We start from the raw sequence: 14,688 nt of genomic DNA, 5'->3' as shown, positions 1-14,688 counted from the left end.
CTTGGCGTGCCATGAGATTAACAGACATTAGCAAATGCCTCTTCCCGGAGTGCTGTGACAAGACGAAACCTGCCCTGACTGGCACCTGCAGTCTGTTTCCCTTGTGGTCTTTGATCTGCCATTGCTGAAGGTTAGAAGACCTGAATGGCTCAGAAACAGACGCTTCCTTGGGTTTGCTTCCAAACGCTAGGAGCAATCTGTATGTGTCAAGAGTGTTTTCTCTCCCTGCCGAATTTACTGAGGGATAGAGGAAATCCTTATTATTATTAGTCTTACAGGAGGAGTCAACTGTCAACTGTCTTGATCAAGATTGCAGCCCTTACATGGATTTTCCATCCTTGACCACAGATACCACAAAGGGAGTTTCCCTTATCCCCTTGGTTTGAATATACTTTCTCCAAGTCTTCCTTCAAATTAAAACATGTGCAAATAAACAACTCCCATTTCCCATACCCCAGGGAAGAGCATGAATAATTTTATAGGCTAGAGTATTACCCACATACATCCCAGTCCCTAGAATTTGAGTCATTTCATTAACCACTGAAATGCAGTTACCGCTGGAGGCAAATACACCAAACCCTTGCACAACAGAGCAGAGGAAGCCAAGAACGCTCTGCTGAGTTTCAGCAACCAGGTCAATGAAGGTCTTGGTTTGGATTCACACAATTCCATCTGACAGGATACTTCAGCAAAGCCAATGTAGCCAGAACCACTGTTTCCGGTGGAAAATCTATCACTCTGCAGCTTCTTCACAAATACTATTCACCATTTTACTGACCTGCAGTAATTGGAGGGAGGAGGGGGTGAGCATGTTCCCTCGCTCCTTTGAGCAGGGATATCTAAGGGGTGACATTTACAAGCAACTCCTTGACTGACATGAAATTTCTTAGGTCTGTGACATGAATCTCCTTTGGGAAATCCCAGCTAAAGGCCTGTCTCTTCATCACCAAAAGCTCGGGAAAGCCCTCATTAAGCACAAATTATTGTGTTCCTGTTTGGTTCAGCTCCCTTCTCGACAATCAGTTTGTGGCCAGCACCACTTCCTCCCTCAGAGCACCTGAAAACCTGAAAGGAGCGGTACTAAGCATAATAATTTTTTTTTAAATGCTGAAAACTTGCCATTATAAAATTTCGATCCTTTGGACAAGAAATTACACCAGACCCTACGGAGTCCATGCCTAATTGCGCAAGCAAGTTTGGTATATCCAGTTGAGCATGCAGGTAAGCAGAGGAGGCTTTTCAGAAGTTAGAACTTCTTAGAACATATGTATATGTATATGTACATGTACATGTACACATACTATACTAGACCCCTGGCATCACTTCCTGAAGTACTCTTGGATGTCTGAAGCCCAGTCCAAGAACAACCTTAAGCAGCAAGACTGAAGGTATCATAACAGGGGACAAAGTAATGCTCACACGTGGAGCTGCAGCTCCCTTACCTAGACCAGACCTGCATCCCCCACTACATAACCAGGTTTATTCTCCAAAGGAAGGAGAATTCTAAAATTCAACTTGGATTGTTCTAGAGGCTATGAGATTCAAATTGTGCTGCCTATTTCAACGTTTTGACGAGTTGTTCTGCTGTCAAGGCACCAAAGAGTGGTACACATGCAATACAGACTGAAGAACCCAAATGACCAATATTTGTATCAAGGGAAACTATTGCTTAGGAAGTGGTGAGCTGAACATTTATAGGCTGGGCTAATCAATGGGCAGGACACCTAGGACACAAGATAGGAAATCCAGGTCCTCCATTACTTGTAACTTCATCCAACTTTAATCATCTGACCTGAAATTTTCTGTCCCTGAAAAATCCATGTTTCGCATTGTAATTTTTAGAAACGTCCAGTCCAAAAACTGTTGAACCCACTTACGAGAACAAGGAAAATGTGTTCCTATTAAAACATGGTTGTGGCCTTTTCTTTGCAAAGCTTTGTAGCCTCGAGCTCTAAAGCGGGGACTTGACATTTGTCTGGATAATATCTTTTCTCCCACATTTGTGCTTTTGCTCTTCCCTTGATAATTCACTCATATTTCCAAACTCTGAAAAATCCTATTTTGCACATCTGTATTAAAGACTTTGTAGAACTTCACAGGTAAATCTTCAAAACCTTCACCCCTACAGAATACGGTTCGGCCTGTGAGGGAGGTAGACATTGCTCTCAGCTGTAGCCCAGGGCTGTTTTGACCTGGCATCCATCACTACGCTTGAGCATACAAGGGCGCTGGCATTTTCTAAAATGGCAAATACTGAACTCTTAGAGTTAGTAAAGCAAGTGCACTACAAACTTTCCATCACCACCACTACTACTACAACACCCAATAAGGTCTGGGAAACAAATGAGAACTAGAATATTACTGCTTGTTAACATGTTAACAATATTGGCCCTAAGCAATGTTATCATTTTTAAACTTTAGAGTGACCTAGCACATCATACAGACTATAAGGTTTCTATACTTCAAAATGAAGATGGACCTTGGCAAAACGGCTCTTGGTTCTGCAAACCTCAGAAACAGCGTGAGGATGGAAAGCTGGCGGATGCCCCAGCAAGCCCCTTCGCTCCAGAAGGAGAGTGAGCAGCCACAACAGTTTGCCCACACACCACAGGTTGAGGATAGATACAATAACGCACATCTTGAGCAGCATCTAAACTTCCCTAAGTGTTGCTCTTTTGTCCATCTTCTTCAGAGTAGTTCTTTCAGAGTACTTTGATATAGGGCATTTGTATAGTATAGACACAAAGACACACAAAAAATGCCATGCGCCCAACAGTGTGTGAACTAGATTTTGCTCTTTTGCCTCATAGCAGAAGACGGTTTAAAAAAGCTTCTCCAAGGGTAGCCACAAAGTGACCAGCTCTTTGTTTTCCTCTCAGGAAAGACTTAGCAGTGTGTATTCATCTAATACTGTCAAGAAAAGACAGCAAACTTTGGAAAGAAATATTGTAGGAATTTGGCGATGCAAAATTAAAACAATTTCATGATCAAGTTTGATGCCTGAATTAAGTACATTGCTATGTCCTCATTTTCTGTAATCATACCTGTGTGTTACCTGTGTGGAAGCAGACCGCAATGTATGCCCTTAATTTGCAAGTAACATGGAAAATGCAAAAAGATGGAGAGGCTACAATTCAGACCAGCACTGAGCTGAGCCCTAGCAAGTACTGGGAGGTTTCTTGCCTTCCACAGCAGCTGGGGGAATTTGGCTCAGAATTAGGAGCCCAATTTAGCCTTTTCAATAGCAAGGAAGAATTGAAAATGTGAGCTGGGAAGTCAGTGGGAATGCAGGGAAGAGTGAAAGCCCAAAGAAGAACTGCAAGTTAATGAAGGTTAAGAATGCGATTCCTGACCACAAATACATATGCTTTAAAAAGCATACCACAAATGCTTTATTTTAGGCCACAGTGAGTGGCCTAAATATATAACCCTGAATCACATAGCTACAGCTGGGTCCTATGTATGCCTGGCACTCTGAGCAGCACTGAGGATGTGGCTCCTTGTATTTTGCTTACGTCTCATGCTTGGCATCACAAGAAATCTGCCAAAACCAGGAACCCGCGTCAGACATGATCTCATTGTCATCCACACTCGTGGTACCCCAGCCTCAGGTTAGTTTTAACACTGAGCAATTCCGTATGGTGTAGAAAAACCTGAGCAAGCAGGCACATCTGTATGGTGCAGAGCAGCAAGGACAGACGGTGGCTGCTGAGCCGGCTGCCCCAGGGTGGCACTGTGTCCGGACTGAGTGCCTGGTGCACGTCTCCTGCTCCTGGAAACCTGGAGCATAGTGGTAACTCCACATCGTGCTGGACTGCAGTATAAACATAATCCGAGTGAGCTGTTGTAAAGACGGAGGCTTACAGCTTCTAGTTCTGATTGCAGTCTGATTGTTTTGATGGTGATTTTCCTGATTTACAGCAATATTGTTGAGACTAGAGTCGAACTCCAGAGGTACCTATGCCTGTGCAATGTACAGAGGTACAGAATGCCTGTACAATTTTACGCAGCTTGAAACAATAGGATATTGCATTTGTTTAAGTTTCTAAGTGATTTGTGATTTACAGTTAACACTACTCATTTCTTCATCTTATATAGTATTGTGCAACACCCAGAAACAGACAATCAGAAACAATACTTCCAAGGGATTATTTAATGAAGAATGGCTTGGATCATCCTATAAACTGTAAACAATTTGTACAAACTCTGTAATGAAGCAATCCCGGGATAAAATATTGCTCAACTGTCATATAATCCACCTTGAGATTTTGTAAAATTAAGAGAGAGGAAGAAAAGATACGTAGTTCCAGGTATGGTAAAGAGACGGAGAAACCCAGTGTGGGAGGGCTCTCTATGGAAAGCTGCGAAAGGAAGAGGTAAGGAAAGAAAACGGGACAAGATCAAGTCCTTGAGAAAATCCAGTTGCTGTTCATGAGGATTTATGAGCACCTTGCCAGTGTCCAAAAGAAAAGACAACGGCTGCCATAGTTAGAAGGAAAACTGAGAATTGAGTCTGCAAACCCTTATTTAGGTAATTCCTAGCAGTTGTAAAAAATCTCTTAGGGGTTAAGGGTTTTCCTTGGAAAAGGGAGGACTGTGGCAGAGAGATAAACATTTCCTCTCAAACGGCAAGTGAAGACTCTCCAGGTTGTGTAATTCCTCCTCCTTTATCAAACTTTAACCTCCACAACAAGGACTCTTGTCCACGTACATAAAGCACCTTAATTCAGAGTCACAGAGGCACTGATGTCCCCACAGACTCTGCCAGCCCCCTGCGTCTGGCATTCCTGTCAAATCAATCAGGATTTTTCACAGATTAGGCCTGAATTCCTTTGCCTTAATCCCAAACCCACCCACTTCTGCCCCTTCAACTCCTTTGCTCTTCCATATCTTACATAAAGTAGGTTTTTCAAGAACCACGCATTATCTAAGAGCAATTCTGAACTTCTACACTTCAAGAAACAAAAAACTAAATAAAGGGGTAGGCAGGAGGGCAATTTGTGGCATATAAGAGACCAAGGGCCTGATCATCCATTGGCTGCATTTTGTACCACACTAATTCACTGGTGTGATGAAATGCTTCACCCAAGCTATGCTTGATGGTGAGGGACTAATCAAAGTCACATAGAACCAGAGCCTAGAAAACTGGGTGAACATTCACTGCATACAGTTAAAATAATACTCAGGCTCCAATAGAGAAAACAGTAAGCCAAGACTCTAAATATCCTGGTTGTACAGCACGTAGTACAGGGGGATCAGCTGGTATTACCCCAATAGAACAAAACATACAAAATAGTTTTTTCTTTCTCTCCTGCCTAATAGAAATGGCACAGCATGTCACCTCTGGCAGCCCCATGCTGAGGTGTTCTTCCTCGTACCAATTCCAGCCAGAGTTGGAATGGAACAGTGTCCACCTTGAGGACACTGTTTCTTTACAAACTCAGATTTACATGGGAGCTGGAATGGAATCTGCTCTGCTTGCTCCAAAGTAAATGGTAATGTCTCACTTCGCAATACCACTAGTTTAAGTGATGTATGGAAGAAAGGATTTAGGGACTTACTAAGAAGAGCTGTAATGCCTGGATTTTAGGCAACTGATTACCACAGTCAGCAGGAAAAAGGCAAATTTACCTGCTGGCAATGGCAAATGCCCAGGACTATAATCCAGAGCTCAGGTAACTGATACGAGATAGTCCTTGCCACCCATATCCAGTGCCCAGAACACCCTTTGCAGGGAGAAGTCCATGTCTCTTCTTTGACATATGACTGATGAAGGAGGGAAGAGTGGCCGTCAGGGTGGGACAGGCCACTTTGCCACAGCTGAAATGTGGTTTCACCTTTCTGATGGTGACAGAGAGATCAAACTGTCTAGTCTCCCTCCAAGCTTGCCCTAACCTTAATGCCGATAGGGATGGCGCTATCTTTGCTCCTCTTTGAAGCTGAGCCAAGCGCTGGGCTGGACTGCAGGATCCTTCCAGTTCACCCCAGAGCTAGGGCTGGGAAGAGGGAAGCTCACTTCTTCTGGCATTGCTCAGAAAAAGTGGTTTTTACACCGCTGTCACTTGGCAATGGCAGGAAGAAGCACAGTGTGCTCTGAGAAACACAGAGAGATATGGCCGATGCCAGTCTGAGCGAGAGGTAGTACTCCTCACTGGAGGAGCCCGGGACAGTGACAGCAGCCACGATTACACTTCTTAGCAAAGACAGAAGCAGAAGCAGCCTGGCCAGGCCTCGATTCACACCCTGAGCTGGGCTGACTCCCAGCATCTAATTTTGTCTAATCCCTAAATGCTACCAAACCACCTTCTTTTCTTCTCATGACGTGACTGTAGAGAATCTGAAATAAATGTTGTATTTTTAAATTTTGCTTGGTACAGCAAAAACGATGACAACAAAGCAAGAGCGTCCTGACTTCCTGGGGAACGGTTTCCTGGATACCTGGGGATTTTGCAGCCCCGGTTCCACCCCGGGGCGCCGGAAAGCCCGGGGGGGGCTTGGAGCGCGGCAGCCGCACGCCCCTCGCCAGCCCTCCCGGGGCGGGCGAAGGTGCCAGATTTAAGAGTAAAAAAGCGCCGTGAGCCGGAGAGCAGCGAGCGCAGGGCAAGGGCGAGGCTGGAGGGCAGCGGGGCCGGCCGGGGTGCGAGCTACCCGGCGCTTCCCTGCCTCCTTCCCCCCCGAGCCGGTGTCAGGTATTGCGAGGAGGGGTAGGGGCCCGGGGAGGAGATGGCTGGAGGCTTTCCAGCCCCGGCTCACGCAATGCAAACTCCGCACGCAACGGGGAGGCGACAGGCGGAGGAGGGGAAGCTCTCCGGCTTCCTCAGCCCCCAAGATGCAGGCGCGACTTTGCCTGCCGACACAGAGGGCTGCGAGCCCGCCCGCCACCCCGCTCCCCTCTCGGCACCTCCTCCGCTAAAACTTTTGGCCCCGGCCATAAAAGCATCCGCGGCTCAGCCGCTCCGCTTGGCGAGGACCCAAGGGCAGCTGGCAAATAGCTGCGACCCCTCAAGCCAGGGGAAGGGCCAGCGGGGCTAACTGCGGCACGTCCGCACCGCACCGCGCCGCGCACCGCGGATGCCGGCGGATTTAAAGCCGCGAGTACCAATGCCAGGCGCCCAGACGCGGCTGCTCCGGCTCCGGCTCCGGCTCAGCCCGGGGGCAGCGGGCCATCCTCCCCGCGCCCTCTGAGCCCCTCGCCTTCACTCCCTGCAGCGGGCTGGGGTGGCCCCGTCCCGTTCCCGCAGCCCAGCAGGCGGGTGGGAGGGAGGGGACGGCAGCCCGCTCGCCCCCGGTCCGCAGGTGGCTGCCGGCGGGACGAGCTCCGAAGGGTTAAAGCGCTGGGAAGGTGATAATAACTCTGCGCTGGGATCGGGTGCAATTGGCATTTGCCTGCACATGACCTGCCAAGCTCCGGGTGGCAGGAACCGGGGCTCCTAATGAGTTTCCCGGAGGCTGGGATCTGAACGTCGCCGCTGTCCTCCTGGGGCTGCCCGTTAGAGCTGCCGCCGGCTGCCCGGCTCCTCTCCATCCTCCCCGAGGTCTCGGATGGAAGCAGCGTGCAACAGGTCAGTTCTGCTACAGGCGCCCGAGGTGGCCGTTTATTTCACCCCCTCTCCCCCTCGCTGCTTCAGAAAGGCTGGAGCAAACGGTAGGAGCGGGTGGTCCCCGGGCACGGGGATGGGAAGGGGAACCAGTCAGCTCTGTCACGCCGGGACCTCAGGCATCCTCCGCAGCCCACCCCCGGGGCCGCCGGCCTGCGCTGCCGCGACGGGCACGAATATGCGGGAAGGAGGGAAGGGCTCGGGACAGAGGGGGCTCCGTGGCCATGTGCGGAGGTCTCCTCTCCGGAGCAGCGGGAAGCTCCGACGGCGGCGCGGAGAGCCCGTTTCTCGCAGGGGCTCTTTCGCCGGGAGGTGCGATGCGCAGCGCCGGGATGAACCTGTCTCCAGCGCACGGCGGCTGCCTGCATCTGCGGAGGCTCGTAGGCGAGAGCATCCTCCTGCCTCCCTTTCTGCCTCCCTCAGCCGTGACCTTTTGCGTCCTGCCCTGCAAACTTCCCTCACCGGGGGGCTGAGAGCGGCGGTCCCGCCGCCAAATACGATTTTGATCCCTTACTGAGCGCTTGCCACTTGATTATCGATTATGCCTTGTCTTTCGCACAGGACCCGGGCGGGTTTTAGGCACACGAGGAGCGCATAGCACCCCGACTCTGAGCGCCGAGACGGATACCGGCGCTCCCCTCCGCCCTGCCAGCGCTCCCCTGTCCCCTCGCCCGTCCGGGACCCAGCTTCTCCCTGCCTGCGGGCGAGGGCGAGCTCCCCAGCCTTTCCGCAGGGTCGCTGCCCGCTGACCTTCCCCTTTCCCTTGCAGCATGGCCTTCGAGAGGCTCGGGGAAGCCCTGCGCGGCGTCCCCCCTTTGCAAAGCTCCCTGCTGCTCCTCCTCTGCCTGCTCGCCGCCATCCACCTGGGCAAGCTCTTCCTGCAGCAGCAGCAGCGCCGGCGGCAGGGCCAGCGCCGGGCGCCGCCGGGCCCTTTCCCCTGGCCCTTGATCGGCAACGCGGCGCAGCTGGGCAGCGCCCCGCACCTCTCCTTCGCCCGCCTGGCCAGCACCTACGGCGCCGTCTTCCAGCTGCGGCTGGGCCGGTGGCCCGTGGTGGTGCTGAACGGGGAGCGCGCCATCCGCCAGGCCCTCGTCCGCCAGGGGGCCGCCTTCGCCGGCCGCCCGCCCTTCCCCTCCTTCCGGCTGGTGTCGGGCGGGCGCAGCCTGGCCTTCGGCGGCTACTCGGAGCTGTGGAAGCTGCACCGCCGGGCGGCGCACGCCACGGTGCGGGCCTTCTCCACCGGCAGCCCCGCCACCCGCCGCCTGCTGGAGCGGCACCTGGTGGGCGAGGCGCGGGCGCTGGTGGCGCTGCTGGTGCGCGGCAGCGCCGGCGGCGCCTTCCTCGACCCTTCGCGCGTCCTGGTGGTGGCGGTGGCCAACGTGATGAGCGCCCTGTGCTTCGGCCGCCGCTACAGCCACGGCGACGGCGAGTTCCTGCGCCTGGTGGGGCGCAACGAGCAGTTCGGGCGGGCGGTGGGCGCCGGCAGCCTGGTGGACGCCCTGCCCTGGCTCCAGCGCTTCCCCAGCCCCGTCCGCGCCGCCTACCGCGCCTTCCGCGACCTCAACCGCGACTTCTACGGCTTCGTCCGCGGCAAGTTCCTGCAGCACCAGCGCAGCCTGCGCCCGGGGGCCGCCCCCCGCGACATGATGGACGCCTTCATCCGCCTGCAGCGGGAGCAGCCGCGGCTGCAGCTCGAGCATGTGCCCGCCACCGTCACCGACATCTTCGGTGCCAGCCAGGACACCCTCTCCACTGCCTTGCAGTGGCTCCTCATCTTCCTCATCAGGTAGGTGCCGGCGGGGCGGACCGCCGCCCGGCGGACTCCACCGCCCGGGCGGGAGGCGGGATACCGGGCGCCGCACCGGCTCCGGGGAGGGAGGCCGGGGGTCAACCCGAGGTGGGGGGGGGGGTGGAAGGGGCCGGAATCCCCGTTTAAATGGCGCCGCAGGGACACAATCGCCCCCGGGAAGGCATCAACCGGCCCGAACGGGCGCCGAAAGGGCTGGGTGCGGGGGGGAGACGGGGGAGCGGCGGCGCCGGGGCGAGGGTCCGAGGGACCGGCCCGCCCGTGTGGTGCCGGGGTACCTCAGCCGCTTCCGATTAACTAACACGGAAACTCTGGGAAAGCGGCCAGAAAAAGATAAGAAAGGGAAAAAAAAAAAAAAAAAAACACCCGACAACCAAACCACCCTTACTCCGGCGATGGGGTAATGGTGCGTGAAGAGAGGCTGGCCAAAACGGCAGCCGAATAAAACCTGAAAGGAACCGATTTTCCCGGGTCAAGATCAAGGAGATCATAGGAACGGGATAACAGCTGCTTAAGCGAGATAAAGAGTTCGTGCACTGGTTTACAAACCCTCTATTATGTTAATTTGCCGGCGGCGTGCGCCTCTGTCGCCGTGGCGTGACCCGGGGACAGGCAGACCCCTGGGGCAGGCGGCGGTGCCAGCGCAGCCCCCTCCGCCCCCGGCACCGGCCCTTCCAGCGGGGAAAACCTCAGCCAGGAGAGGTGGTTTGATAGAAAAAGGCACAACGCTGATTTTCTTGCCTGTCCCGGCTTTTTCTTTTCATCCTCTGCACAATCTGTAGGCTCACGCAAACAGTAGCTGCTTGGTGCCGCTTCTTGAAAAACAGGCACATATTTTACGCTTCGAGCTGAGGGTGCGATGCCCGGGGTTCGCATGACCTGTGGGTTTCGCCCCGTTTCTGATATTTGCCCTTCATTCGACATGCAGAACTGCCGCAGGAGGTAAAGGCAAGGACGCAGCGGCCAAACTCGGACACTTAAAGCAAATAAAGGCTCCTTGGAGCGTGCTTTTAGGCAAGCAAAAGAAAATAAGCAAAAATTACTAATATTTTGATCTTGTTTGGTTACTGTGTAGCCTTCTAAACTATCCAGACTTCGAGACGGTCATCTTAAAATACATTCTAAGGAAAACATATTTCGATATTAATTAGAAAAAGTATACACAAACTAAGAGTGAGATGTTCGTAAAGCTGTTCTGACAATTATTAGAAGGGGTTTTTTTTCAGTTTAAAAACCTGCAGACTTCCATATGTATGCAATATGTCTAGTGATAACAAACTCCGTGCTAACTTTTTAGAAGCCACATACCAAGCTGGAAAGCCAAATTCTCATTCCCACAGAAAATGCAATGTTTAGAAGAAGCAACTAATTTTAGTTTTAGAATGAGTTTTCAAAATTGGATCAGAATATTCAGTTTCCGCGCATTTTAGGTTAGTTCCCTTTTTTTATGTTGAGAATCAGTTACATGCGGCATTAAAGTGAAACCTGAGCAAATCCAAAATGACACCATTGCACGGGGAGTTTGGACTTTTCTCAGAGTTTTCCATCAAGGTCCACTCATTCCTGCAATATATTTAAACTTTGCTCAAACTGCATTATTTAGGGTAGGGGCAAGGTTCTGTGAAAAATGTTTACAGCAAGGATCATTTTTTAAGAAAATCTTTTGAAAGCGTTAATGTACGTACAGACGCATCTTACTTTAAATGACAGGTATCCGAATGTGCAGGCTAAAATGCAAGAAGAAGTGGATAGGATTGTTGGAAGAGACCGTCTGCCCTGTGCTGAAGATCAGCCTCACCTGCCCTACATCATGGCTTTCTTGTATGAATCCATGCGTTTCAGCAGCTTTGTGCCTGTTACTATCCCACATGCCACCACAACCAACACCTTCATAATGGGCTACCTCATTCCCAAGGACACCGTGATTTTTGTTAATCAGTGGTCAGTGAACCACGATCCAGCAAAATGGTCCAACCCAGAGGATTTTGATCCAACGAGATTCCTGGATGAGAATGGATTCATCAATAAAGATCTTACTAGTAGCGTGATGATTTTCTCACTGGGAAAACGTCGGTGTATTGGAGAGGAGTTATCCAAGGTGCAGCTGTTTCTCTTTACCTCCATACTGGTGCATCAGTGCAATTTTACTGCTAATCCAAACGAGGACCCTAAAATGGACTTTACCTATGGGTTGACCATTAAACCTAAGCCGTTTACCTTGAATGTTACGCTTAGAGATACTATGGATTTGCTCGACCAGGCTGTCCAAAGACTGCAAGCAGAGAAAGCAGCCAATGAAAACCAGCTGTCAGCAAATGCCTAAGCAACAAACCTTGCATCTAAAGATAACCCCGCTCTCTCTTTTTAGACTTAAGTAAGTTATAGTTTGTGCTGGAGATCTTTTTGGAAAATAGCCAATATTACAAGTTACAAGAGCAGGAAGGAAAACTGCACAAGGTATAATTCAGTCCTCTCTTTAATTCTAGAAGGAGAGCCAGGGGAACAATTTAATATATTAAATGATGAAACACATGCAATTTGAAAGCAAGCCTTTTCTTTTCTAGCCTGTTCACAGAAGTCGACATTGTAAAGCGCTTTTTGTGTACTGACTGGTTGGAGCATCTCTAGGAACTGTTTGTACAATCCTTTCCGTGTCTCCATGCGCTGTGCCTTAACTCTAAGTTCGCCTTCAGTGACTCCGCATCCCAAAGTGAAATCTCTTTATTTAAAAAAAAAAAAAAGAAAGAAAGAAAAAAAGGGTTGCTCAGAACACTGCAGCCTGCTTCCGAATTGACTCCACTGGAAACTGCCATAGGCGCATGGCAGCTCCTGTGTTGTGGCTGCTGGGATGTACATTAATGCCTCAATAACAAATGTTCAAATGATTTTTGGTAAAATGACAATGTAAAGCCTTGCCTTTAGCATTCCAAAGTGTTTACATAAATGACTAAAAAAAAAAATAGACTTTCTTCTAAGCACATTTGAAAATAAAATTCATATTTTATATGAGAATGAACAGAATGTCCTAATATAGTAACTTTTTGTTAAGTTTTGAAAGATGAGATTTGATATGTCACCAAATGGCAAGGGTGATACAAACCATATGCTAATCTGTTCATTAGCATATTCATGAACAAAATAGATATTTGAATTAGAAACTTTTATAAAGGTATAGCTGAACTTTGTATTTCTCTAGTAAAGAGTTAATATCCCTGTCCTTAGGCACATAGGTAAGTCCAGTAAAATCCACATGGGCCGAGGTATTTAGAAGTGAGAATCTGGGGGTTTTATATTAAAACTTTCATGCAGCAAGCCTCAAGTAAAGGACAGAGCAAGTACACCCCTGCTCACTCGTCATTCTGTTAGCTTGAGTTAAATGGTATATCCAAAAATCAACTATGTACTTCTAGTACGGTTTGCTTGGAACAAAGTCTCAGAAGGAAAACTAGCATTACATGTCTTAATTAATGTACCCATTAACTGAAGAAAAAGTACTTTTAAAATTTTTGTGAGGCAAAGGACATAAAATTAGGAAATAAACCAACCTATTATTTTAAATACACATGAAAGTTTATGGCCTTGAAATTCTGGCTAATGTTTGTATACACAAAGCTGCATGTATTTCTCTAAAAAGCAGAGCGTACTATGTAAATGCCCGATTTTGAAAAGCGTTGGGCATTTCTTTGGAGCTGCAGATGACCTTGGATTACACAGGAAATCCATCAGAAAGGAGAGTACCTCACATGGCTTGCCGTGTTCAGCCTAGTACTATAAAAAGTATGAGCAGAGCTAGAAAAATAAGGGTGCAATGCTACACTCAGCTCTGCTGAGACCGAAGCAAAGAAAGATCTGCACTGGGTCTTCTGATAGATGGCCAGTCTTAGTCACGTTGGCAGCAGCGACAGAATTCATACTGACATTGGGAAGAGCTGGGTTAACGACACAATCCTGATCTTCTTAAGCAGAAGCTTCGCTGCTGATTTTGAAAACCTGAATCGAGCCTAAAAGTACTGCTCCGTAACCCCGCACAGTAGAAACGTACCTGTTTAAAGGCTCTGGCTTCATATAGCATCTATCTTTTTTTATTATTTTTAGAGCTAAAAAAGCTTTCTGTTACATACACAAGGAGTAACCTCAGGTGTTTTCTGAATTATGTACAAGCTTGTGATATCCCAGAACTTAGCCTATACCTGTGAAAAGCTTTATAAAATACTCCGCATTTCTGTATGGAGATCTACATTAGATCAAACGCTAGAAAGACAATTTTCCTTGTACCTCTATAATTACTGTTATTAAAAAATTTATAAAGGATGTAACCTACAACTGAATAGTTATTCTAACACAAGGATCACCAATTCGTATTTTAATAAAAACGGCTTTGGCAGTTTTGTACTCTTCCAAAAGCTTTAACTGTGCATTGGCTACTAATGCAACATCCATTCACACTGCTCATGTCTGTCGGGGGTCACACACTTTATAGCTGTTGGTCAAATAATGCCTCATATAATCTGCGAAGTCACTCAAGTTTAGTAGCACCCACTTAGAATGTATGCAGTTGTCGAGCGAGCTAACTTTTATGGTAATTTTGAGATGTATCGTTGTGTTACCAAAACACTAAATAAAATTATACTGCCTTTGCTTAGTTTATGTATGACTTTTTAACATCAAGATAAACAAAATTATTATTTCTGATTTGGCAAGTATTATTATTTCAGCTATTTGTTCATGTACTTTTCACCTTCTTCCCATTTCTGGATTTTAAGGTTTTTCTCCATCCTGCCCTTACAGCTTCCCAGGTCCGCCTGCTTATTCGGACCTTGCCATCTGTGTTCAACTTCGTCACGCTCTTTGCTAAGAACATTCCCTGCTGCTCGTCTCAGCATCGATCGGAATTCTCTCATGTCTTTTGCTTTCTTCTAATACCTGTTAATCTCTCCTCAGCCCGTACAATCTCCTATGCTATGTTCTTACTTCTGGCATTTCAGTTTACTTCCACCTCCCCTGATTTTTTAAGCGTGGTGGTGGAAACCCCCTTAAAAGCCCACAAACTGTTTTTCCTTTCTCTTTTTCCCTCCTCTTTCTAGTGCTGGCATCTGTATACCCCTGATGCTGGATCCCCACCACTGCCCTTGGGACCAGTTTGTGCTGTTTTGGCCTCGGTGTATAGTCGGGAGTGCCAGGAAGGAAATCTCAGGGCCAAACAGGCCTTCACGTGCCCTTGCAGAGCAACCTCTCACAAAATCAAGGCAATCCCGTGGTAAAGGGTGGCTGTTATTGCATATA

The 14,688-nt window shown here is 48.9% G+C and overlaps 1 protein-coding gene across 1 annotated transcript; it reads left to right on the top strand.

The window, feature by feature from the left end:
* Positions 1-7,468: 7,468 nt before the first annotated feature.
* On the top strand, positions 7,469-12,354 carry CYP1B1 (cytochrome P450 family 1 subfamily B member 1). The gene is made up of 3 exons (XM_074579888.1): positions 7,469-7,562; positions 8,368-9,384; positions 11,116-12,354. Exons 1-3 carry the CDS (start codon positions 7,543-7,545, stop codon positions 11,726-11,728), a joined length of 1,650 nt encoding a protein of 549 aa, XP_074435989.1. The 5' UTR covers positions 7,469-7,542; the 3' UTR covers positions 11,729-12,354.
* The last annotated feature ends 2,334 nt before the right edge of the window (positions 12,355-14,688 follow it).

The sequence above is a fragment of the Larus michahellis genome, chromosome 3 (assembly GCF_964199755.1).
Source record: "Larus michahellis chromosome 3, bLarMic1.1, whole genome shotgun sequence".
Taxonomy (NCBI): Eukaryota; Metazoa; Chordata; class Aves; order Charadriiformes; family Laridae; genus Larus; species Larus michahellis.
This window is presented reverse-complemented; position numbering and strand designations above follow the sequence as displayed.

Excerpts from the sequence above, each read along its gene's own strand:
- CYP1B1 (XM_074579888.1), top strand. The coding sequence starts at position 7,543 with ATGGAAGCAGCGTGCAACAG. Across the intron at positions 7,563-8,367 it reads ATGGAAGCAGCGTGCAACAG|CATGGCCTTCGAGAGGCTCG; the intron begins GTCAGTTCTGCT and ends TTTCCCTTGCAG. Across the intron at positions 9,385-11,115 it reads CTCCTCATCTTCCTCATCAG|GTATCCGAATGTGCAGGCTA; the intron begins GTAGGTGCCGGC and ends TTTAAATGACAG.